The 27,540-nt window shown below is 45.3% G+C and overlaps 1 protein-coding gene across 1 annotated transcript in view; it reads right to left on the bottom strand.

Moving 5' to 3' along the window:
* The window catches only part of LOC141121571 (uncharacterized), a 166,091-nt gene that overhangs the window by 52,536 nt on the left and 86,015 nt on the right, over positions 1-27,540 (bottom strand). The window contains exons 7-11 of the mRNA XM_073611206.1: positions 15,028-15,125; positions 14,726-14,944; positions 14,439-14,645; positions 14,208-14,349; positions 5,878-7,924 (exon numbers count right to left, since the gene is read on the bottom strand). Coding sequence (XP_073467307.1) covers positions 5,878-7,924; positions 14,208-14,349; positions 14,439-14,645; positions 14,726-14,944; positions 15,028-15,125 — 2,713 coding nt within the window. The remainder of the gene's footprint in view (positions 1-5,877; positions 7,925-14,207; positions 14,350-14,438; positions 14,646-14,725; positions 14,945-15,027; positions 15,126-27,540) is intronic.

Genomic DNA, 27,540 nt, shown 5'->3' with positions numbered 1-27,540 from the left:
CAATTGCACAGACATGCAACGCTATATCCAAATAAAATTGATGTGTTTTTGTCCCCACAAATAGAGCTTTCTTTTGGTGGTATTTGATCAGCTCTGCGGTTTTTATTTTTTTGCGCTATAAGCAAAAAAAGACTTACTCACTGTGGGGGAGGTGCTTACTCACTGTGGGGGAGGTGCTTTTACTATGAGAAGGCATTGATCCGTGTTCCTGCTTCGCAGGAACACAAAAACAATACCTTTCCTACTGACAGAACGGCAATCTGCCTTGTTTAGATAGATCGCCGTTCTGAGGGTGTACCGTACAATCTGCAGGTGCCGGCAGACATTGAGTCCGCGGTACCCGCCGCTGGGCTCCCGCTGTGTGTGATCACAGAGGGAGCGGGTCGCCCCAGACCCGGAAGAGTCCATAAGTCACACCCTTTTTGCTCCTTTTATATTACCAGACCCGGAAGAGTCGGGTCACGTACTAGGTATATGATCTAGCACAGAACGGCCACCCTGCTGCAGTATATCTGCGGTGGGCGGTTGGGAAGAAGTTAAGAAAATTAATTAGAACATGAATGGATGGTGTCAGTGTTTTTTTTATTTTATTTTTTATTTTTACAATTTAACCTTTTAAATATTTTTTTTTTACAATTCTTTATTTTTTATCAGCCCTATTGGGGGGGCTTTGTGAGATATCAGGGGTCTAAACAAACGCCTGACATCTCCCCTTTGAGACAGGGAAAGGGACTGAGGACACAGATTCCCCGTTCCCTTTCTCAGAAGCCTCAGCTGAGCTGAAGATGAATGGACAGAGACAGCAGATTCTGTTCATTCATAAACTGAGACATCATAAACAGTTTACTCTGCTCAGTTATGAATGGACAGTGAGTGATCACTGACTTTGTGCATTCAGAAAAGGAAGAAGCCGGTAAATTACATATTTACCGGCTCCTTCCTCTGCTCTCCATCCTGAAAGAGGAGGACATGGAGGGAGAGCACGGAGGAGGACACGGAAGGGGAGCACAGAGGGGGACCAGAGGAAAACGGAGGAGCACCACAGCAGACTCAGGGAGCCAATGGAGGACCCGGAGCAGGACCTGGGCAGCCGCAGGAGACAGTCGGTGTGGGCAGTTACCAGCACCAATCTCCCTGTATACCTTTTAATAAAGCAGCTGAAAGCCGCGGGAGGGAGATGAGAAGTGGCTGTCAGCTGCTTTATTAAAATGTATACAGGAAGATTAGTGCTTGGAACTGCCCGCACCGATCATCTGTGAGGCTGCCCGCCCCCCCACTATGCTTAGGACGCAGGTATCGGGCCAAGTATCTGAGAATTTGCACGAGTACAAGTACTCGTGCAAATGCTTGGTATCGGCACCGATACTAGTATCGGTGCAGCCCTAGCTCTAACACCAGCCCACTGATAGCTGGGGAAACAGCAATAACTCCTGTTGAAGTTGAAAGGCTCCTGGATGGCACAGGATGCCGCTTGTATCAGCTGTTGCCCCAAGAGACCCGGCTGCTCATGCTTCCAAAAGGATAGGGAAAACTGCAATTATCAAGGGTCCTATGAGGAGGACAAAAAATGGAACACAGTCTCTTTCTCAAACTTTCTCAAAATTCATGAAAGTGAGGTCCTATAGGATAGGAGAAAGGGCAGAGCTACCGAAACGTATGCTGCCATGGAGTCTGTCAGAAGATATGGCCATCATTTCTTATGGCTGGGCAAATATGTGCCACTTTCATCCAACAATTAAAAAAAAAAATAGACCTTTAAGCATTTGTAAAAGCTTACACCACAATAATGACTCAGCCAACAAAAGGGAATGATTCCATTTTTATTTTTCTACTGCCGTCAATGGCCAACACAGTACAACACTTCATCCATGTGTTATGCGTTTGCGTCAGGATTTGCCTGAACGAATAATTATGTTAAGAAGTTTTTAGACCAAAGCAGAAATCTTTAAGAACACAAATCGATTATATATGGAAATAAATATTTATTCACTAAGACACATATTCACAACAAATAGTTCGATTAGTGGATGGACAGTAAAAAGGGTGTACTATTATAGCACAAAAGCAGAAAATAATTAAAATTGAAAAAAACAAAAAGAGAATTAAGGAAAAATTTCAATGGTTATATCGGGGGAGAGCAATCTAGGTATCACAAGAAATCAATCAATCTGCATATCAAAACTAAGCAATGAATTGTTAAAATGTCAATGTATAATAGTTACCCTTTCAAAATGGCTGCTGGCTTACAATGGTTATTACCAGAGTCCCCAAAAATGGCCGCCTTTCCAAAATAGCATCCCGTGAAGCTGTATCTTGGCGTCCCTGAGGTGTGAGATGGTGAGGCGTGATGATGAGTGTCTCTCTGGATGAATGTGTGATCTGTCTGTCTTGGGTGAAGAGTGATCCCAAAGGCTTCCTACACTTGTCCTATATACAGTTCTTAACAATAAGCTCATAAAAACTTTAATAAGCCTAGCCCAGAAGGTGGAACTTCTTTTCATTGGTCCATGTGGTCCATTGTTTGTTCAAGCATTACCTCTCTTAGCCACCATATGTCATTCTAGGACAAGGAATGTTTGTTCTAAAAAATTGTAAATAGTCTGGTATAGGAATGTTCACTTTCTCATGATAACAGGCGTGGCCATATGATATTTCTAATACACACACATATATATATATATATATATATATATATATATATATATATATACCACATATACACACATACCGTATTTATCTGTGTAAAACACACCTTTTCGCCCTGAAAATAGGGGGCAAATCATAGGTGCGTGTTATACGCTGATATTTACCTGGCTGCCTCAGAGGGGAAGAAGGGGGGGAGCGAGCGCTGTCAGATTACACAGAGCCGGGATCTCCTGTGTACACCGGCGCTTGCAGTCACACACACTCCCGCCTCTTGGACCGGCACTCTTGAGGCTGCATTGATTGGAAATGGCGAGGCTGCAGATGGGCACTAATCAGGCTGCATTGATGGGCAATGGCGAGGCTGCAGAAGGGCACTAATCAGGCTGCATTGATGGGCAATGGCGAGGCTGCAGAAGGGCACTAATCAGGCTGCATTGATGGGCACTGGTGAGGCTGCATTGATGGGCAATGGCGAGGCTGCAGATGGGCACTGGTGAAGCTGCATTGATGGGCAATGGTGAGGCTGCAGATGGGCACTGATCAGGCTGCATTGATGGGCAATGGCGAGGCTGCAGCTGGCCACTGATCAGGCTGCATTGATGGGCAATGGTGAGCCTGCAGATGGGCACTGATCAGGGTGCTTGGATGGGCACTGGTGAGGCTGCAGACGGGCACTGATCAGGCTGCAAATGGGCACTAATCGGGCTGCATTGATGGGCAATGGCGAGGCTGCAGATGGGCACTAATCAGGCTGCATTGATGGGCAATGGAGAGGCTGCAGATGGGCACTGGTGAGGCTGCATTGATGGGCAATGGCGAGGCTGCAGATGGGCACTGGTGAAGCTGCATTGATGGGCAATGGTGAGACTGCAGATGGGCACTGATCAGGCTGCATTGATAGGAAATGGCGAGGCTGCAGATGGGCACTGATCAGGCTGCAATGGAGAGGCTGCAGATGGGCGCTGATCAGGTTGCATTGATGGGAAATGGAGAGCCTGCAGATGGGCACTAATCAGGCTTCATCGATGGGCAATGGTGAGGCTGCAGCTAGCCACTGATCAGGTTGCATTGATGGGCAATGGTGAGGCTGCAGATGGGCACTGATCAGGGTGCTTCGATGGGCACTAGTGAGGCTGCAGATGGGCACTGATCTGGCTGCAATGGCAAGGCTGCAGATGGGCACTAATCAGGCTGCATTGATGGGCAATGACGAGGCTGCAGATGGGCACTGGTGAAGCTGCATTAATGGGCAATGGCGAGGCTGCAGATGGGCACTGGTGAAGCTGCATTGATGGGCAATGGCGAGACTGCAGATGGGCACTGATCAGGCTGCATTGATGGGCACTGGTGAGGCTGCATTGATGGGCAATGGAGAGGCTGCATATGGGCACTGATCAGGCTGCATTGATGGGCAATGGAGAGGCTGCAGATGGGCACTGATCAGGCTGCATTGATGGGCAATGGAGAGGCTGCAGATGGGCACTGATCAGGCTGCATTGATGGGCACTGGTGAGGCTGCATTGATGGGCAATGGCGAGGCTGCAGATGGGCACTGGTGAAGCTGCATTGATGGGCAATGGTGAGGCTGCAGATGGGCACTAATCAGGCTGCATTGATGGGCAATGGCGAGGCTGCAGAAGGGCACTAATCAGGCTGCATTGATGGGCACTGGTGAGGCTGCATTGATGGGCAATGGCGAGGCTGCAGATGGGCACTGATCAGGCTGCATTGATGGGCAATGGCGAGGCTGCAGCTGGCCACTGATCAGGCTGCATTGATGGGCAATGGTGAGCCTGCAGATGGGCACTGATCAGGGTGCTTGGAAGGGCACTGGTGAGGCTGCAGACGGGCACTGATCAGACTGCAAATGGGCACTAATCGGGCTGCATTGATGGGCAATGGCGAGGCTGCAGATGGGCACTGGTGAAGCTGCATTGATGGGCAATGGTGAGACTGCAGATGGGCACTGATCAGGCTGCATTGATAGGAAATGGTGAGGCTGCAGATGGGCACTGATCAGGCTGCAATGGAGAGGCTGCAGATGGGCGCTGATCAGGCTGCATTGATGGGAAATGGAGAGCCTGCAGATGGGCACTAATCAGGCTTCATCGATGGGCAATGGTGAGGCTGCAGCTGGCCACTGATCAGATTGCATTGATGGGCAATGGTGAGGCTGCAGATGGGCACTGATCAGGGTGCTTCGATGATAAATAACCATTGTAGAAGCTTTTGGCTGTGGACATGGGTCACTATGGACTTCACAGCCCCATACACAACAAACTGCAATGCCCATTTTTTTTGGCTTTCACCACATCAACTTCATGGACAACATGTTCACTTGCTGCCTAATATATCCCACCAGTTTTCAGATGCCATTGTAACGAGATATTCCCTTTACCTGTCAGTGGTCATAATGGTATGGCTGATTGATGTATAACCACCCTTACTCATCATTTGTGCCCACAAGTCTCTCTGAATATACATAGTGCCTTCATACTCCTCCTTCATGTAAACATCGATCAGGGGTTATCTTTACATTCTATTTGGACATTGTGTATTTTGCTATGTAAAGTCAGGTAATGTTTGCTTGTTTCGAGGCTTATTACCCAAGTTCTATTTGTAAATAATAAAACAGCTTCTTCGAGACTCCAGGTGGGAAAGAAAGTACACACTCATTGATCTTCTAACCAGTTCTGCAAACAGGCTTGTTTACAGACCCCCAGCAAATTGGGAAAAAACAGAATGTCTTTGTGTGGCACTTGCATGACTTCAGACCTGGAATTAACCCCTTTAATATTTTGGCCTAACCACAACTTAGATCAGTCAGTATTAAATTCTGAAATTTATGTCATATTTGTAATTAATTCACTGATGCTCCGACACGTCTTTGGTGATCTCTAAACTTCTTATGAACTGTTTCTTACATGATGAAGATCAGCCATGGAGTATATCTGAGGTGTATATCAGGGTGTGCTTCTTCCCCACATCAGAGGTGTGATGTCCAGCAACATTCATATAGAAGACATTTCCCGCACTCAAGGCATTAATACACCTCGAGGGTTGTGTGGGATCCCTACAGGACAGGACTTCAGTGACTAACAATTCCCTTTCTCAGGATAGGAAATTGGCTTCTCCCCCGTGTGCAATTTCTGGTGTCTATAAAGATTGAATGTCTTTGAAAAGCATTTACCACACTCAAGACATGAATATGGTTTTTCTCCTGTGTGAGACCTTTGATGTTGGACAAGCCGTGATTTTTGTACAAAACATTTCCTGCACTCAGGACAGGAATAAGGCTTCTGCCCTGTGTGCAAGCTCTGATGTCTGTAAAGATGGGACTTCTGTGAAAAACATTTCCCACACTCAGAACAGGAATATGGCTTCTCATCCGTGTGAGATCTTAGATGTCGGACAAGCCGTGATTTTTGTAGAAAACATTTCCAGCACTCGGGACAGGAATACGGCATCTCCCCTGTGTGCGATCTCTGATGTCTGTAAAGATGGGACTTCTGTGAAAAACATTTACTGCACTCGGAACATGAATATGGCTTTTCCCCCGTGTGAAACATCTGATGTTTGACAAGGTCTGCTTTTTGTACAAAACATTTCCCACACTCAGGACAGGAATACGGCTTCTCCCCCGTGTGCAAGCTCTGATGTCTGTAAAGATTGTACTTCTGTGAAAAACATTTCCCGCACTCAGAACAGGAATACAGCTTCTCATCTGTGTGAGATCTCTGATGTTTGCAAAGACGGGACTTCAGTGCAAAACATTTCCCACAGTCAGGACAAGAATATGGCTTTTCTCCTGTGTGAGATCTCTGATGTGTGACAAGTTCGGATTTTTGTACAAAACATTTTTCACACTCAAGACAGGAATACGGCTTCTCCCCCGTGTGAGATCTCTGATGTGTGACAAGTTCTGATTTTTGTACGAAACATTTTCCACACTCAGGACAGGAATAAGGCTTCTCCCCTGTGTGCAATCTTTGATGTCTGGAAAGATGGGACTTCTGTGAAAAACATTTCCCGCACTCGGAACAGGAATACGGCTTTTCATCCGTGTGAGATCTCTGATGTTTGTAGAGACGGGACTTCAGTGAAAAACATTTCCCACACTCAGGACAGGAATACGGCTTTTCTCCTGTGTGAGACTTTTGATGTTGGACAAGCACAGATTTTTTTACAAAACATTTCCCGCACTCGGAACAGGAATATGGCTTTTCCCCCGTGTGATACATCTGATGTGTGACAAGTTCTGATTTTTGTGCAAAACACTTCCCACATTCAAGACAGAAATAAGGCTTCTCCCCTGTGTGCAATCTCTGATGTCTGTAAAGATTGTACTTCTGTGAAAAATATTTCCCGCATTCAGAACAGGAATACAGCTTTGCATCTGTGTGAGTACTCTGATGTTTGTAGAGACGGGACTTCAGTGAAAAACATTTACCGCACTCAGGACAGGAATATGGTTTTTCTCCTGTGTGAAATCTCAGATGTGTGTAAAGATGGCCCTTCTGTGAAAAACATTTTCCACACTCAAGACAGGAATACGGCTTCTCCCCTGTGTGAGACCTCTGATGTGTGACAAGTTCTGATTTTTGTACAAAACATTTTTCGCACTCAGGACAGGAATATGGCTTGTCTCCTGTGTGACATTTCTGATGCATGTAAAGGGAGGACTTGTCTGAAAAACATTTCCCACACTCAGGACAGAAATATGGCTTTTCACCCGTGTGAGACCTCTGATGTACGACAAGTTGTGATTTATGTACAAAACATTTCCCACACTCAGAACAGGAATACGGCTTCTCACCTGTATGAGTTATTTTATGCACATTAAGACTGTATTTAAAACGAAAATATTTCCCGCACTCAGGGCAGGAATATGGTTTCTCTCCCGTGTGAGATCTCTGATGTGAGAAAAGACTGGACTTCTTTGAAAAACATTTCCCACACTCTGGACATGTATGTGGCTTCTCCCCTGTGTGAGATCTCTGATGCTCATTAAGAGTGCATTTAAATTGGAATCCCTTCCCGCACTCAGTACAGGAAAACCTCTTATCTGTTGGAAGGACGGCACCGTCCCTCACAGTCTGAGGTTCCTCAGGATAAGAGGAATACGATGGTCCATCTACACTGTGTGGTGCCGGATGGACATTTGAGGTAGTCGGGTTTTCTCCTGGACTATACTGTGTGATGTTCTCATCTTCTACTTTACAGCCTGGAGACAAAGTGAGATAATCCTCTGAGGTTTTCCTCATCTCCCGTCCATCTACTAAAATAGGGATAAAAAGATTATTAATAAACATGAGCAGATTGGTTCCCCCAAACCCAGACTCCGCCCACATCAGACAGCTTTGTCTCTGAGGATCTTGAAGGGATAAGTTCACCCATATTCGGGGTCTAACGTGTTATAAATGCACCGGCCCCCACTCCCCACTGTGACAGCTCCCCCACCAGCTGTCAAAATAAAAAAAACACCCGTGTCACTCTTTCACAGCACTCTGTGAATGGAAAACTACAAGGTCCAGCAGTCTTAGTGGCTGTCAGTTAGCAATTTTCAATGAATTACTACGCTGCTGTGAGCGGCGTGGTAGCTCATTCTTTCTTCTTTTCAGATTTTATCGGCTTGCTTGTATGAGATATGACCAAGCCCATACACTGACAGATCTGCAGGAGACCTGCATGGCATCAGTAATCTGCTGATCATGGGTGCAATGCTTTACAGGCTCCTGCAATAACAAATAATAAATGTACATTTTTTTTCCCTGCAAAGGTAAACGTATCCTTTAATATTCCATCTGCAAGGTAACTAATAAATAGATCTTATGAATCTCCTACCAGTCAATTTCTTTATTCATGGATCTTAGTTAGAGAGTGAGAAAACAACGAGAACTGTCTTTTATAGGAGTGACAGTGATGAGGGGATTATAGGATGAGTGTCCCCACCCCATCTATCACTCATTGCCATCTTCCCCACACAAGAAGTCCTGCACTTCCTTATTTAGTCCATAGTTTAGTCATGAATAACAGCGGGGCTGAGCCCCAACAGAGGTAAGAGAGTGAGGATGGGGGGAGAACAACCAAGATAAAGATTGGACTGATGCTGAAGACCACTATCATTGGGTTATTGACGCCTCCCTCATTAATAGGGATGAGCTGAACATCCCCCGGTTTGGTTAGCAGCAGAACATGCAAAAAATTTGTGTGAACACGTTTGAAGTCTATGGGACACGAACGTGAAAAATCAAAAACGCTCATTATAAAGGCTTGTATGTAAGTTATTGCCATAAAAAGTTTTTGGGGACCCGGGTCCTGACCCAGGGGACAAGTATCAATGCAAAAAAAGTTTTAAAAACTGCATTTTTTTCAGGAGCAGTGATTTTAATAATGCTTAAAGTGAAACAATAAAATTGAAATATTCCTTTAAATATCGTGCCTGGGGGGGGTCTCCTTAGTCTGCCTGTAAAGTAGCGCATTTTTCCCATGTTTATAACAGTACCACAGCAAAATGACGTTTCTAAAGGAAAAAATTTAATTGAAAATTGCTCGCGTCTGTAATGTATTGTCAGATCCTGACAATATAGATAAAAATCATTGAAAAAAACGGCATGGGTTCCCCTCCAGTCCATTACCAGGCCCTTTGGATCTGGTATGAATATTAAGGAGAACCCCGCACCAAAAATAACAAAAATAAATAAAATGGCGTGGATGTCCCCCCAAAATCCATACCAGGCCCTTCAGGTCTGGTATGCATATTCAGGGGAACCCCGCACCAAATTAAAAAAAAATGTCATGGGGGGTCCCCTAGGCCCTATATACTCTGAACAGCAGTATATATACTATAAGGCCTGCCCTCTACACTCTGTAGAAAAATTGGTCCTTAGGTGTTGGTGGTGCCAGAACACTAACCCCTCACAGTTACTCTTGTTGGGTGCAGGAACGGGCCCTGCTGTAAAATATTATATCAAAAATTGTAATTACATGCCCCTGTTAAACAGGGGCAGAATAATTGGGCCTTTGGGTGGTTCCCTAAACCAAAAATATTGTTGGAAGCTAGCATCATCAAGATTGAGGAGGAATAGGATAGTCAGCATAGGCAGTCTTCAAGGGTTCCCAGATCCATAGCAAATTCAATCACTTACATCAGCATTAGATGCTTGATCGCTGCTGATCCAAGACTAATTCATTTTTATAAATGTGAGCCTATCAACGGAGTCTGTGGACAGGCGCACTCTTTGATCCATTACAAACCCTGCAGCAGCACTGAATGTGCGTTCAGAAAGCACGCTGGATGCAGGACAGGCCAGTAGCTCAATTGCATATTGAGTAAGTTCTGGCCAGTTGTCCATCCTCAAGAGCTAATAACCCAGTTGATGCTCTGTTGGAAAGGTCTCCAAGTCTGCTCTTGCCCCTAGATATTCCTGCACCATATAATGCAGACGCTGGTGATGGTTGCTTGAATTGATCAGACCTTGGCGCTGAGGACTCAAAAATTGTTTAAAGGCATCGATCAGCCAGCCACCTTCTCCACTGCTCTTCCTCTGATTGATCGAAGCCTCAGCAACATGTTGTCCAGCACCAGGAAATGGTAACCTCCCAGGGTCTGGAAATGCGTTACACAAACCTTTCTTCAAGGCCTCCTGAAGATGTTTCATCCTCTACTCCCTCTGCGAAAGCAGGATGAATTTTGCAACTTTACCCTTGTAACGTGGATCAAGAAGAGTTGCCAGCCAGTAATGATCCCTCTCCTTGATAACACAAATCCTAGGGAGTGTCGTCGGCTTTGCAGAATCAGGAAGGCCATGCAGCGTAAGTTTGCAGAGGCATTTGATTTTGAGTCCTCTGGGTCACTAAGGATCACATTATCCGTAACTACCTCCTCCCAGCCACATACAACTCCTTGGGTTTCTGGGGACTGAAAACCATCCCTTGAAGACTGCTGCCGAGTGTTATCCTCTACATCCATGCTGACACAATCCTCCTCCTGTGTGTTTGGCGGGCCCGCAAGAATTCTATCTGGATAAAGGAGACCTTAAGAGGAAAGGAAGTCCTCTTCCTCCCGCTGTTCTGGCTCAAGTGCCCTGTTCATGATTCCACGAAGCGCGTGCTCCAGCAGGAAGACTAGAGGGACAGTGTCACTGATGCATGCATTGTCGCTACTCACCATCCTTGTGGCCTCCTCAAATGGTGACAGGACAGTGCATGCATCCTTGATCAGTGGCCACTGGTTTGGCAAAAAGAAGCCAAGCTCCCCTGACCCTGTCCTGGTGCCATACTCGCACATGTACTCATTGATGGCCCTCTCCTGTGTGTGCAGCCTCTGCCGCATTGCCAACATTGAGTTCCACCTGGTGGGCATGTCACAAATGAGGCGGTTGGTGGGCAAGTTGCATTTCCTTTGAATGTCAGCCAGCCGAGCCCCGGCATTATATGGTGGAAATTACCACAGACTTTTCTGGCCTGCCTCAGGAGATCTTGTAAGCTTGGGTACTTGGTCAAGAACAGCTGCACTACCAAATTCAGGACGTGTGCCAAACATGGAATATGGGTCAAGTGTCCCTGCAGAGGGTGGAGAGAAGGTTGGTGCCATTGTCACATACAACCATTCCTGGCTGAAGCTGGCGTGGCATCAACCACCTCTGAGCCTGACAGAATCTCTGCCCCAGTGTGGATCCTGTCCCCTAGGCAGAACAACTCAAGCACCGCATGGCATCTTTTAGCCTGACTGCTTGAATGCTTACGGAGCACCGCTGGTTCAGAGGACAAATCTGCAGAGGCCATAGAGGAAGAAGAAGAGGAGGGGGTGGAGAGAACTGTGGCAGAATCCCCACTACAGGCGTGGTGGTGGGACAAGCTCCAACATCCTTCCCAGCTGTCAGGAGAGTTACACAATGCGCCGTGAAGGAAAGGTAATTACATAGTTAGTAAGGTTGAATAAAGACACCAGTCCATCCAGTTCAACCCAAGTGAGTGTGGGTGCATGTCTACAATTGTCCCTAACCCTGTACATCGCACACTCACATCAGTCCCTACCCTCAATCCAAGGTCCCCATTCATATACTAGGGCCCATTCTGGACAGAAGCCAATTAACCTACCAGCATGTCTTTGGAGTGTGGGAGGAAACCGGAGTGCCCGGAGGAAACCCACGCAGGGCAGGCACAGGGAGAACATGCAAACTCCAGGCAGGTAGTGTCGTGGTTGGGATTCGAACCAGCGACCCTTCTTACTGCTAGGTGAGAGTGCTACCCACTACACCACTGTGCCGCCTAATGTCCCTGCCAATGCCTGCTGGACCATGAGTCAGCAGTAACATGAACCTTACTGCTGACCGCCCTGTCCAATGAGGCCAAAATATTGCCTTCCACATGCCAGTAGAGAGCCAGAATGGCCTTCCGTGAAAAGAAATGGCGTTTTGGAACCTGCCACTGAGGTACAGCACATTCCACAAATTCACAAAAGGGGGCAGAGTCTACCAGCTGAAAAGGCAGCAGTTGCAGTGCTAGCAATTTGGCCAAGCTAGCATTTAGACGCTGAGCATGTGGATGGCTGGGACCGAATTTATTTTTACGGTTCAGCAACTGGGGTAGGGAAATTTGCCTGCTAAAATCAATTGGTGGTACTGCTAGCAGATTGGCTGCAAGTACTTGGGACACCTATTGCTATAATTCCTCTCAGTGCAAGTTTTTGAGAGGACTGGAGGTATAGTAGGGTTGTAGATCCCAGATCTGTGAAGGAACTTCACTTCTACATGGTCATTAGTGAAGTCCTCATCATTACACGGTCAATGACAAGGAGTCCTGGATCAGAGATCAGAGGAGAGACTGTGGGGAGTTGTGTCAAATCAATGTTGCCTGAGTGCACAGGATTTTGCAAGCAGGGCTAGCTGGGAACAGTAGTCCACGGCTCAGTATGTGCTTTTAAACTACTAGGCCTCCGGGGAGAGGTACTGTAGGCCTCTGGCATAGTAGCAGTGAGCAACCAGAGTCTGCAGGAGGAATTATTCAGAGTGGGTCCTTTTTGCTTAAAGAAGAAGATGTGACACTACACTAATAACTACAGCATAAGTTTGTGCAGGAGGAGAAGATTTCTGGGAACATCACCCTTACATGGACAAGAGTGATGTCCTCATCCTTACACGGTCATGGGTGAGGAAGTTCTGGAAGCAATAGTCTGAGGGAGTTAAGCAGAGGAGGAGCAATAGTCTGCATGGTGATGCAGGGAAAAGACTGTATTTGTTAAAACATGTACATCAATCCTTCAGATTCATACTAAGTTCTAATCTGTAAAAAAATCTCTAAATATGATGGCAAAGTGAACTATTCTATGGGCATCCCATGTACCCCTTTCCCCAACCAAGTTGTACCCCCCAATAAACAAAAACAAAACACAGCAAATGACTTTTCATTGTCTCTGCAAGTGATGTATGGAGTCTGGCAGCGGGGTCATATGGTGGATGTTTGTTACTAGTGGCAACTACACCGCTACAATTTCATACCCCAAAAATGGGCAGTGCATATAATTCGCTAAATTACCAAAAGTATTGGGACGCCTGCCTTTACACACACATGAACTTTAATGGCATCCCAGTCTTAGTCCTTAGGGTTCAATATTGAGTTGGCCACCCTTTGCAGCCCTAACAGCCTCAACCCTTCTGGGAAGGCTGTCCACAAGGTTTAGGGGTGTGTCTATGGGAATGTTTGAACATTCTTCCAGAAGCACATTTGTGAGGTCATGCACTGATGTGGATGAGAAGGCCTGGCTCACAGTCTCTGCTCTAATTCATCCCAAAAGTGTTCTATCAGGTTGAGGTCAGGACTCTGTGCAGGCCAGTCATATTCCTCCACCCCACACTCGCTCATCCATGTCTTTATGGACCTTGCTTTGTGCACTGGTGCGCAGGAAGGGGCCATCCCCAAACTGTTCCCACAAAGTTGGGAGCATGAAATTGTCCAAAATCTCTTGGTATGCTGACGCCTTAAGAGTTCCCTTCACTGAAACTAAGGGGCCAAGCCCAACCCCTGAGAAACAACCCCACACCATAATCCCCCCTCCAACAAATGATATATAGTGCAGATGAGCAAGTTTGGGGTGGAGGAACATGACTGGCCTGCATAAAGTTCTGACTTCAACCCGATAGAACACTTTTCGGAAGAATTAGAAAGGAGACTACGAGCCAGGCTCTCTCGTCCAACATCCTCTGGAAGAAAGGTCAAACAAACAATCTCATAAACACACTCCTAAACCTTGTGGACAACCTTCCCAGAAGAGTTGAAGCTGTTATAGCTGCAAATGGTGGGCCAACTCAATATTGAACCTGGGATGCCATTAAAGTTCATGTTCATGTAAGGGCAGGCGTCCCAATACTTTTGACAATATAGTGTATGTCTATGATTGATTACCAGTTAATACCATAGAATTAAACTATATCTACAATTACACTACACTTCTACAGATCACATCACAGCTACTGGCAAAGCTGCCCTACTGTTACATCTACGTTCACATGTATGTTACAGCTACAGACAGAGGAATGTATTTAGTGCTAATGACCCACCTGTGCTGATCTCTGTAGGAGTGTCCTCCTCTATAAATGTCCCCGTTATTCCATCCTCCTCCATAGACTGCTCACCATCCCTCACATACGTCTCTTCTTCTTCTGCTTTAACCTCAACTTTAGAATCACTCAGGTCTCCACTCTGAATATATAATAAAAATGACATCAATGGTAACAATGCAGATAATGTACAGATCCTAATGATACTATCAGTGATTGTTCCTCATCTACCTGATGATGGTGAGGGATGGTGTGATCTTCCTGTGTGGAATCCCAGGAATACAGAGGATGGGGACATCTCTCTGGTGGGTTCCTGGTATTTGGTGGCTCCATTATATCCTTGTGTCCTTCTGAAAACTCCTCCATCACACCATACTCCTCATCCTCCTCTTTATACTCTTCTTTAACAACAACATTATCATCCCTCAGGTTTACACTCTGAAATATATAATAAAACATTGATTGTGACAAAGATATTGTGTATAGATCATAACTACCTGTAATTGTTAATCATCTACCTCATCATGATGAGGGATGGTGTGATCTTCCTGTGTGGAATTCAGAGGATAGGGACATCTCTCTGGTGGGTTTCTGTATCTGGATGACTCCACCATGGTGTCCAGGTACAGATCTTTGTGTCCTTTTAGAGACTCCAACTCCTCCATCACCCCATTCTTATCATCCTCCTCTTTTATCTCGTCTTTAACCTCAACTTTAGAATCGCTCAGGTTTCCACTCTATAATAAAAATGACATCAATGGAAACAATGCTGATAATGTACAGATCCTAATGATACTATCAGTGATTGTTCCTCATCTACCTGATGATGGTGAGGGATGATGTGACCTTCCTGTGTGGAATCCCGGGAATACAGAGGACGGGGACATCTCTCTGGTGGGTTCCCATTACTGGATCCATCTGTAAGAAACACAAGCACTGACTGAATATAGGTAGGTTGATTTACTAAAGGCAAATAAACTGTGCACTGCAGGTGCACTTCATGTGCATTTGCTCTAGATCTGAGGGGAAGTTTTGAATCCAATCAAGTACAAGTCCAATCAAGTATTTTCCTTGCATGTGACTGAGTATTCTTTGCAGAGTGAAGCTTTACCTCATTTACTAACTTTACTTGCAGTGCTCAGTATATTTGCTCTTGGTAAATCAACCCCATTGCTTCTATGTGTTTATCAGATGATGGGGGATCTAGGTGGACCCTCCGTACTGCTCTCTCCTTTACAATAAAGTCTCCTCTTACCCGGTGATGTGAAGGGCGGCTGATTCTCCATCCTCATTTGTGCCGTAATTTGATCTATACAGGTTTCCTTGTAGACGGATAACTTTGGGAAATCAAAGTAAGAATTATTTAGATGGTATTGGTCATCCGATAATAGGATGTGGATGTGAGGTGGGGGGGGGGGGGGGGGTAACAGGAAGGTTGCTATACATTTATAAAGTTCTGTTCTCATTAGAACTGTTTGGTATTTGCTACATTTTCGAGAACCTGGGACTCTCATGGCCTGCTGGATCAGAAATTCTCTTTTTTCTGTTGCGTTTGAATTTTGGACAGAGTTGGCAGCTAATCAGGATAATTGCCAGAACTTGGTCTGCGAGGCTCCAATCTCCGGCAGCCTGCTGACTGATAGGCTTGATATCACTGTCACTCTCTGCAGTAAGAGAAGGGATTGGATTGGATGGCAGGAGGATGGGGCTGCTGGAGTAGAGAGCTGTGGGGGAGAAATCTGTCCTCTTCTCGCCAATGGCGGCCCGATGTGGGTAGGAGAAGGACAGCAGAGGGGAGGGGTTTGGTTGCCATGTATGCTGCAGTATTCAGGACATTGTACAGCGTGACAATGGGTTTATGGTGTTCTGAATTCCAGAAAAAACAGTATAATTAAATTCAGCGCTGACTAATATGGACATAGCAAGGTTAATGCAAGCAGGCACTAAGGTCAATTCAAAAAATACCTCAAAAGCATAATAATATAGAAAGAGTGCTGCGCAAATAAAAGTCCTTAAATAAACATATAAAAAATATAAAAAATGTAGTGGCAGGATAAGAGGACAGGAACCACCAGTGACAATATACAGGCTGAGATAGATATCTGGATGGTGACTAATATCCCTCCACCGGGCTTGGATGGCCCCTCACCTCAGATATTCGACCTGAAACAGGTCACACCGCTTGTATAATTGGATGGATCAATCTGTATAGTTGGTAATTACTCCTTAACCTCCTTCACCTCCCAGCACTCAGTATAATCCAGCTGGATCTCCCATTCTATGGATAGCAGAGGACTCACTAACCATGGGCTACTTTGTTGCAATTATACTGAGTGCTGGGAGGTGAAGGGGGTGAAGGAGTAATTACCAACTATACAGATTGATCCATCCAATTATACAAGTGGTGTGACCTGTTTCAGGTCGAATATCTGAGGTGAGGGGCCATCCAAGCCCGGTGGAGGGATATTAGTCACCATCCAGATATCTATCTCAGCCTGTATATTGTCACTGGTGGTTCCTGTCCTCTTATCCTGCCACTACATTTTTTATATGTTTATTTAAGGACTTTTATTTGCGCAGCACTCTTTCTATATTGTTCTGAATTCCAGCACTGGGCACTAAGGATGGGCTCGGGAGTGTTCACACACTCCACGAGCAGGAAGTTGGAACGGCGCTGCGCTAATCACAGGCAGTGAGACATTTCCCAATCTCTGCAGCCGCACATCACTGCCCGTGATTAGCGCAGCGCCGTGCCGACTTCCTGGCAGGCTCTGCAATTGGAGTGTGCGAACACGCCCAAGCCCATCCTTACTGGGCACTGCCAAAGCCTGTGTCATTGGAAAGTATTGGACTACCTCCCCCAGATGCACGGCACTGATCCCTGGCCACCCCTAACACAATGCTCTACAAACAAACCTCCTCTAAGAATGAGTGCCCACCAAGGGGTGAAGGACTGTTTTTCTTCACCCCTTGAAGATGGTACCATTGAGATGGTAAGAAGATGAAAGTTGCCTTCCTTTCCTGGCAGGAGTTGTAAAAGTAAGTTCAGGTGGGAGAATCATCATAAACCAAGATCACCCTCCCTACCTTAGAGTCCCTATGAGCCCTACAATCTCCTCTTCCCTCAGAGCACTTCTGCCCACCAACCCTATCAAGGGCACAGAGTCCTTCAGCTACACGACCTCCTCAGGGGCCCCAAAATCCTTCAACCTCAATACCCCCTCAGCTACTCTACTTTCCCCAGAACCTTCTGTATTTTCCTCCCACTGACACTAATGATGAAACATTTTCTTCATGGCAGGCTGGGGAATGTTTTCTTCCTACTGACCAGCAATATAAGGGGCTCTATGCTCCATACTCCTGACCCCTGCACTCCATCATTGTGTTGGCTAATTACCCATAGGCTGCCTGTGTAGAGTAATAATTCCCTTTTGTAGGCCATGTATGGTCAGCATGGTCATTGTCTTGTCTATTAATCATCCATGCTGTTTGTTTAGAGGAACATATTACTAGAATTTAAAGAGGAGTTCCACCCAGGGGGTCCAGTAAAAAAAAAAAAATTAAAAGTCAGCAGCTACAAACACTGCAGCTGCTGACTTTTAATTGGACACTTACCTGTCCCAGGGTCCAGCGATGCGGGGGATTGAAGCCCCGCTCGTCCTCCTCCTCCGTTCAGCGGCGCCGGCATTGCAACTGTGGGCGCCGGGCTGTGGCTTCACAGCCTGGCACCCACTTCGCATGCGCGAGCGGCGCCGCGCGCCGTGATTGGCCGCTCAGTCACCTGGGACCTGTAATGGGTCCTAGATGATTGACAGGAGGGAGGGAGCAGAGCCGAGCCCTTCCTGTGCCGAGGGGGAAGTGATGTCACAAGCCCAGGCACTGGAAGGGGCAGACTACGAGGGACCCCCTAGCAACAGGCATTTAGAGGTAAGTTAAAAAAATATCCAAATGTTTTTTTGTTTTTTAGGATTTTTCATGTATTTTTGTTTTTTTGGGTGGAACCCCACTTTAAGTCCCAAATGAAGAGAATGTTCCGGCCCCGTAAGTATGGAAATGTTCTGACCCTGAAGGGGTTATTCTAGGTTTCCACACTATATATGTGTGTATCATCATCTGCTGGAGATAAAAGACATCACAGTGACTATGGAGGAAGAGGACAGACATGACGAGGGGTTACTGGGTGTAAATAGAAAATAAGATCTTATTACCTCCTCTACTGCCACTTCCAGCAATGTCTCCTCTCTACTTCCTCCCGACTCACCTCTCACCCGGAACTTCCTATTTATACCTGACATCACTTCCTGTCTTCCATAGAGCTGTCCTGACGTTAGCAGAAGTAAGTTTACCACCATGTGGAGCTAAGAGGAACTGCAGCCTCAGGAAACATCTCGTAGTGTGAACACGGTCTTGCGCTGTGTGTATGTACTGTATATCCTTATAGATGGAGTCATCTTAGGGTTCCCACCTCATCCCTTTAAACCCGAATACATATGAATTACACAGGTTCTGAGGCTAATTTAATGCAGATAAGGCGCTAAGTGAGTTTAATGACCACCTTATTCAGCCACAGAACCTGTGTAATTCATGTGTGTTCGGGTTTAAAGGGATGAGGTGGCAACCCTTGGTCATCTCCACTCCCACCAAGGGGGATAGAAATATATTACTGCCTAGTCCAGCCTTTTTCGGCCAGGGTTCCTCCAAAGATTTCTAGGGGTTCCTTAAGTAATGAACAATTTCTGTCTCTCAGTAACAACTGCCATCAATGATCTGTAAGGGGGGGAATCGTCCGACTGATGAAGATGTATGAATGTCCTTCTTCCAATAACTACTGATATAAAAGGGACCTTCTCCCTAGACATGTGCAGGCCTCAAATTTTTGTTTAATATCGAATTTATTCATTAATTGAACCAGTTTGTTTTTGGAATTAGATTTGTATCTTCAGCATTTGTTTATTTCATTTGGAATAGCTGGTTGTTAAGGAGCAGACGACCGCTGACAGTAAACAGTGTGGGGGTCCCCCCAAAACCCATACCAGATAAGGGTCTGGTATGTATTTTAAGTGGAACCTCAAGCCAATTTTTTTTTTAAATGGTGTAGGGCCCCCCCCCAATCCATACAATACCCTTATCCGAGCATGCAGCCCAGCAAGCCAGGAAAGGGGGTGGGACAAGCAAGCACCCCCGCCTGAACTATACTAGGCCACATGCCCAATATGGGGGGTGCTTTGGGGGAGGGAGGTTTAACAAGGGGGGCCCTCAGAGCCCGCCCCCTCCCCCCATGTGAATGAGTACCCCTTCTCATTCACACAAAAAAATTTCAAAAGTAAATTAAACACAAAGACAGTTTTTGTCAAGTCCTTTATCAAAAAAATAAATTAATAAAAACAAGTCCCCCAATGTAAATCCATGCAGCATCAATCGCGATGAATGACGAACACGACCGGTCCCGCCGAGAGACACTTGCCGAATGACAGCCCTTTGCAGGTAAGTAAACATGGGGGCGGGGTTCCCTGGTGACCATGCCCTCATGACATCACTCAGAGACCCCAGTCCATGGTATCATAGGGGGGCATGGTCACCTGGTGACATCACTGTGTGACCCCCCCCCATGTTTACCTACCAGCAAAAGGCTGTCATATGGTGTTTCTCAACAAAATTGGTCATGGCTTTTTTTTATGTGGGTCAGCATATCGTGCAGGGCAAGCGAGCACCCCCGCTCCCCTTTATGCGGCTCGGATAAGGGTCAGGTATGGATTGAGGGGGACCCCCACACTTTTTTTTTTCTTCTTTTTTTAATGTCGGCAAATCTTTTGTTTACAGTACATTCTGCTGTCAGCGGGGAATACTGCTGACAGCAATTGAGTCATGGTTGTTAAGGACACAGGGGCTGCCGGCTCCTTAACAACAAGCTATTCACAATGAATGTGAATTAAACAAATACATTAGTTAATTTTGTTATAACAGTTTTTTTTTTTTGGTTGACATTCGTTACTGTGTCCATTTGGAAATTTGGATACATCCGAATCTCTGAAAATTCATCCGAAAAATTAATCTGAAAGAAATGCACATGTCTACTTCTCCCTTTGGTCACCAATGAAAGGGACCACTACACTGACCACTGATATCAGGGGATCATTCTCTCATTACTTACCAATCTAAAGGACCTCTACACTGACCACTGATATACAGTAAGAGGGTCCTTCTCCCATTGGTCACCAATGTAAGGTACTACTACACTGACCACTGATATATGGGGTTCCTCCTCCCATTGCTCACCAATGTAGGGGACCACTACACTGACCACTGATTGAAGTGGTTCTTCTTTCATTGCTCATCACCCACTGTTTGTCCCATCTCCACTATTCCACCTGTGAGCCCAGTACGGGTATGGTAGATGTTGCCATGTAGAGGGGAGGGAGACCAGCGAACATCTGTTCTAGTAGACCTCTTATGTCTCATTAAAGAGAACCTGTCACAACAAGGAAGCACTGTGTGTTGAGTGGGCACTGTGAGTGCTAATGGGGGACTGTAAGTGCTGGGAGCACTGTAAGTACTGAGAGTGCTACGGCTACTAATGAGGTACTGTGTGTATTGAAGGTACTGTGAGTACTAGGAGGAGACTGTGAGCACAATGACGTCAGGCGTTGCTCCAGTCCTCCAAGGGCATAGAGACAAGTGGCGGCCATCTTGGCCTCACTTTTCTCATAGCCCAGCTAACGGCCGCATCGGATGACTCCTGAGCTTTACCGATGGATCAGGTAAGCCAGTGCACCCCTCCCACCGCTTCTAAAAATGATTCCATGGTGAATCCACCCGCTGGATCACTTTTATGTGAAAAAGAACCGGCCATAGTTAAAGACAATACGGGGTTATGGCAGTTAGCTGCTGCCATAGCCTAGTTCTTTAACATCAAAATAATGATGCATTTTTACTATGGCCCAATCAGCGTGTGGCTAGAGAGTGTTGCATCTTTTTTATCACAGCGTTTTTTTTAAACGCGATTTTTTGGAAAAAATATACTTTAATTAATTTTAATGCAAAAACAATATATAACCCAATTTTTTGGGGTAAAATATAAAATATGATGTTACTCCAAGTAAATAGATACCAAAAAACTTTAAATATTAAAGGAGTTGTAAAGGCAGAAGGTGCATTGTATGCATTAAGATAACAATCTTTCTGTGTGTATCAGTCTCCCCAGAACCCCCCAATACTTACCTGAGCCCCCCTCTCTGTCCAGCGATGTCCACAAATCCCTCGGCCATCCGGGACTCTCCCTCCTGATTGGCTGAGACACAGCAGCAGCGCCATTGGCTCCCGTGGCGATCAATCAAAGTCAGTTAGCCAATCAGGGGAGAGAGGGGGGACAGGGCTGAACGGCAGCTCCATGTCTGAATGCTGCTTGCTGTGGGGCACTCGACAGAAGGGAGGGGCCAGAAGTACAGAAGGAGGAGGATCCAGCCTGCTCTGTGCAAATCCACTGCAACAGAGTATGTAAGTATAACATGTTTGTTATTTAACAACAAAAAAAGACTTTGCAATCACTTTAAGAAGAAAAAAATAAGAAAACCTTTTTCTTATTTTGTTTTTTTTCTTTCTGCAGCTTATTAAATGCCGCTTACTTATACTTATGTGATTGTCAGAGCTTTTTTTCAGTGGGAATGTGGGGGGACGCAGTTCTGGCACTTCCAGCACTAAATGTATGTAATAGCAAGGGGTGTGGGGTGTGCTGGAGGGTCTATTGATGCTGGCTGCTGGGGGATCTATTGTCACTGGTGGGGATCTGTTTTTGTATGAGGGTTCGTTGTTGCAAGGTAAATTGTTTCTGGCTGCTGGGAGATCTGTTTTTGCTGCTGGGGGGGGTCTAATGTTCTTTTGTTGCTGGGGGTGGTAAGTTGTTGTAGGTGGTCCATTGTTGCTGTTTGGGGAGTCTATTGTGTGGGGGAACTATTGTTTCTGGGGGGCTCTATTGTTGCTGTGGTGGGTCTATTGTTTTGTGAGGGATCTATTGTTGCTGGGGTGGGGTCCATTGTTTCTCGGGCAGTCTATTGTTGTGTGAGGGATCTATTGCTGCTGGGGTCTATTGTTGCTGGGGGCATATTTGTATGCCATAGAAATTATTTAACACAACAAAATGATACTTGGGGCAGTACTGGGAGGTTGGTTGGGGGTGGAACCAAGGAATGGTGCTCAGAGGTGGGTAGTGGGTGGAGTTAAAGGAGGACTCAGAGAGGGGTAGTTCCTGCACCAATTCTCTGAGAGAAAAAAGCAGGGGGTAAAACCTTCTGCCGCTCACGTGGATAATGCATGCAGATCTGGAGGGACTTAATAGCAAGTGCTCATTAGTCAGTTTCCCATACACCTGAATTAAAAGACTTATCTGACAAAACTGCCCTTACCTTCTTGGCAATGGCTGACCACAAAGATAAAGTGACAATCCTTGGTTCTAAACAGTAAGCACACATATTGGCTAAAAGCTGGCAGTAAGAAACGCAACAAGATAAGGAGTGTACAGCTTTAAGAGGCCCACAGAAGGACGGACAATGCAGGCAAAGGTACAGTAAGGAAGATACTGCCCTCTACAGCTATAACCTGCATGGAGCAGCCACAGCACAAAAGCTGAAAGGCTCCTGGATGCTGCAGGACCCAACCGCTGATACTTTCAAAAAGGTAAGGAAAGCGCCAAGCATCAAGGGTCCTATGAGGAGGACAAAAAAAGGAACATGGTCTCTTTCTCCAAATTTCTCAAAATTCATGGCCTCTCAACCTGTGGCCCTCCAGCTGTTGCGGAACTACAATTCCCATCGGGTCTCTGCCTTTGGGAGTCATGCTTGTAACCGTCAGTCTTACAATGCCTGAAGGAACTTGTATTTCAGCAACAGCTGGAGGGCCACAGGTTGAGTACCCATGTCCTATAGGGTAGGAGAAAGGGCAGAGCTACCAAAACGTATGCTGCCATGGAGCCTTTCAGAGAATATGGCCATCAATTCCTACGGCTGGGCAAAGTTGTGCCACTTTCCTCCAACAAATTTTTTTTTAAAATAGACCTTTAAAAAGGAAGTAAACCCTGGTGGGTTTTACTTCCTCTTTATTAACCTGGAGAGGTAAAGCATAATGGGCTACTATGCATCGTATAGTAGCCCATTATGTGTCACTTACCTGACACAGAAGCCTGCGCTGTCGCCGTTGTCCCCACGAGCAGGGAGCTTCCATCTTCGCCCTCTTCCTTCCGGGTCCGCGAACTCCGGCTCTGTGACTGGCCGGAGCCATGTGACGTCACTCCCACACATGCGCGCGGGAGCCGCCAGTCATGGCTTGACCCCTAATAGGAACGGCACAATGTGTTCTTTCTAAAGGGCACATGCGCCGTAGTCACCGGCACTCATCTTTTTAGTAAAATTCCAGCACCTACAGGTAAGCCTTAATATAGGCTTACCTGTAGGTAAAAGTGGTTGTACACCCACAAGATTACACCACAACAATGACTCAGCCAACAAAAGGTAATGAATCAATTTTTATTTTTTTACTGCTATCAATGACCAACACGGTACAACACTTCATCCATGTGTTATCAGTTTGCGTCAGGAATTGCCTGAATGATTAATTATGTTGAGTAATTTTTAGACCAAAGCAGAGATCTTTAAGAACACAATCGATCGATTTGAATACAGCCGAAATATGGAAATGAATATTTATTTATTAAGAAACATATTCACAATAAATAGTTAGATTAGTGGATGGACATAGACAACAATCTTACATAAAAATAACAAAATCGTATGCAATAATCAGTAATATGTATATCGCTATGTATTTGAATAAAACCAATGATTAATTTCTCACCATGGACAAAATAACCATATATATGTATCTATCAGACAATAGTCTGTGTTTTTTACGAAGTCCAACAGTTATTCTCCTGCAGGAGGAGTAAGTGTTAAATTACGTAAAAAGGGTGCACAACTATAGCACAAAAACAGAAAATAATTAAAATTGGAAAAACAAAAATAGAATTAAAAATAAATTTGAACGGTTATGATATCGGGAACAGCAATCTAGGTATCACAAGAAATCAATCAATATGCATATCAAGCTAAGCAGTGAATTATTAAAATGCCAATGTATAATATTTACCCTTTAAAATGGCTGCTTTTCCAAAATGGTGTCTCGTTAGGGTGAAGCTGCGTCTTGGCGTACCTGAGGTGTCAGATGGTGAGGCGTGATGATGAGTGTCTCTCTGGATGGATGTGTGATCTGTCTGTCTTGGATTAGGAGTGATCCCAATGGCTTCCTACACTTGTCCTATATACAGTTCTGAACAATACGCTCATAAAAATTTTAATAAGCCTAGCCCAGAAGGTGGAACTTCTTTTCATTGGTTCATGCGGCTAAATATTTACACGTTGTTTGTTCAAGCATTGCCTCTCTTAGCCACCAGGTGTCATTCTAGGAGGAATGTTTGTTCTAAAATGTGAAAAATAATCTGGTATAGGAATGTTCACTTTCTCATGATAACAGGCGTGGCCATGTGATATTTCTAATATATATATATATATATATATATACAGTATCTCACAAAAGTGAGTACACCCCTCACATTTTTGTAAATATTTTATTCTATCTTTTCATGTGACAACACTGAAGAAATGACACTTTTCTACAATGTAAAGTAGTGAGTGTACAGCTTGTATAACAGTGTAAATTTGCTCTCACCTCAAAATAACTCAACACGCAGCTGTGATGAACGCGGGTGTCAGATCCCTGCCCTCCTCGCTAACTTGCGACGAAGGACCGGCCAACCTCACACCACGCTGTCACTTATGTAACAATGCCACTCTCAGCTGCGCCCAGCACAAAGATTTTCCAGCTTGCGGGACCACAATCTAGGTGCGAGCAGCCTAAGAGTGATTGTCACTGGGCTAATTACACAATTAACCCTTTAACTGCCACCACCCCCATTTAAAAGACCGAGACTCGTAATTTTAGCAATACCAACTATAATTTTAAAATAAGCGTCTGCCACACACACTGCCACCACAGACAGGTCTGCTCAGAGTCTTACTCTACAACAGTAGCGCCCTTCAAGAGACCGGTTCGTTTATAGCTTGCATTAAGAGCTTTAGAGACAAGGTTAACACTTTTCAACATAAGGGTTTATTATGAAAAGGTCAAAGTTGGAGCAAATAAAACATTTACAGAAAAAAGATGTTTCAAAAGATAAAGACAATATACAGCCACAAAGAAAGAAGGTAGAATTGGGAAGGAAGAATACTTGCAATTAGTGTCCGAGGGTTGATCAGAGTTCGATTGATGAGCTGGGTAATCGGTTCTCAACTTGGCAGATGTTCCTTCTTGGATGGTAAAAGGAGAACTGACCATTGTCTTGGCATCTCCTCTTTTCTGTTAAATCAAAGGGGGTGTTGACAGCGACCAATGACCAATCACCTGGTCATCATGTTTAGGGGTTGGTTGCTGGGAGGTGTCTACACTTATGACCACGTCCCAGGTACACTTTGTGATACATATTCATATCTCTGCATTTCTACTGTTTATAGACTGCAAATATCCATATTATTGTTCAGCTTGAGATTTCCTTCAAAACAAATATAAACATGCCATGTCTATTCCATGTAGAAGGAATAAGGGGTGCCAGTGGTTTCCCATATGACCTGACATAGGGGTGTCTGGACTTGAAAAGTTACAAATTATCTGAGGAAACTAAATCTGTCCATATTATGGCTTTGCTATTACGAAGTCGGAAGTTATGAAACATGCTGTTCATAGTTATTCCACTGTTTTAAGCTTTATGTGTATTCAGACATTTACAACCGGGCCTGCTAGTTCTCTGAGAGCCCTTTCACACTGGGGCGGCGTCGGCGGTAAAACGCCGCTATTATTAGCGGTGTTTCACCGTCGGTATTCGGCCGCTAGCGGGGCGGTTTTACCCCCCGCTAGCAGCCGAGAAAGGGTTAAATACCACCGCAAAGCGCCTCTGCAGAGGCGCTTTGCCGGCGGTATAGCCGCGCCGTCCCATTGATTTCAATGGGCAGGAGTGGTGAAGGAGCGGTATACACTCCGCTCCTTCACCGCTCCGAAGATGCTGCTAGCAGGACTTTTTTTTACCGTCCTGCCAGCACATCGCTCCAGTGTGCAAGCCCTCGGGGCTTTCACACTGGAATGAAAGCAGCAGCACTTTCGGGTCGGTTTGCAGGCGCTATTATTAGCGTAATAGCGCCTGCAAACCACCCCAATGTGAAAGGGCTCTGAAGGGAGAGGGTGACAGTTTTACGACAAGCCTGAACACCCTGTCAGTTTAACAGGCTGTTTTTACTGACCTAGCCTGGTTCTGTTTTCTGTTGAGATAACCTTTCTTTCCTTTGAAATTTTAAAAGCTTTGAATTCCTAAGACAAGGGAGGAGGGAGGAGGGAGTTCAGATTTCTCTGTAATGTACACGGTTAGCCAAGCTATCATGGTTGCGTTCCAAACAACACGGCAGCTAGCTATAGCGTTTCATGTCCCATACGTGATATCGTTACAACAGCCATTGATATCTAAACCGCTGGCAACAAAAGTGAGTGCACCACTAAGTGAAAATTTCCAAATTGGGCCCAAAGTGTTCATATTTTGCGTGGCCACCATTATTTTCCAGTACTGCCTTAACCCTCTTGGGCATGGAGTTCACCAGAGCTTCACAGGTTACCACTGAAGTCCTCTTCCACTCCTCCATGACGATATCACAGAGCTGGTGGATGTTGGAGACCTTGCGCTCCTGCTCCTTCCGTTTGAGGATGCCCCACAGTAGACAGGTGCACACTGAAATATTTTGTTTTGGAATTTCATTTTCGTCCGAAATATAAATGTATTTAGTTACTCCCGAAATTAGTTTTTATTTATTTAATTTCGTTAAAAAAATGCATTCATCCGAAAATCCGATATAATTAAGGTCAAATCTGTCATTGAAGGCTTATGGTGTCTGTCGAATGTTCTAAGAAGATTCGACGGAGCAGCTAAACTGTACGACGCCGCAATCGCACATTTCCGGTCAAATGTTCCACCTACAAGCTATAGTAGAATTCTAATGTTGTATGACACTAGTAGTAATTATATTTATTAATTATTATTACTAGTCAACCAACATTAGAATTCTTCTATAGCCTATGGGCGGAGCATTTGACCATAAATGTCCACTCGCGGCGATTGCTTCGTCAAAACTTTATGTCGAATCTTTTCTCTCTATGTCGAATAATCTTGGACTAATAGAGTTAGGTTAGGCACAATCAACCTTTTTTGCTATTGTCTCTATAATGTCGAATCTTTTCTCTCTATGTCGAA

This window comes from Aquarana catesbeiana, unplaced genomic scaffold (assembly GCF_042186555.1).
Source record: "Aquarana catesbeiana isolate 2022-GZ unplaced genomic scaffold, ASM4218655v1 unanchor225, whole genome shotgun sequence".
Classification (NCBI taxonomy): domain Eukaryota; kingdom Metazoa; phylum Chordata; class Amphibia; order Anura; family Ranidae; genus Aquarana; species Aquarana catesbeiana.
Note: the sequence above shows the minus strand (reverse complement) of the source record. Positions and strands in the feature narration are given on the sequence as shown.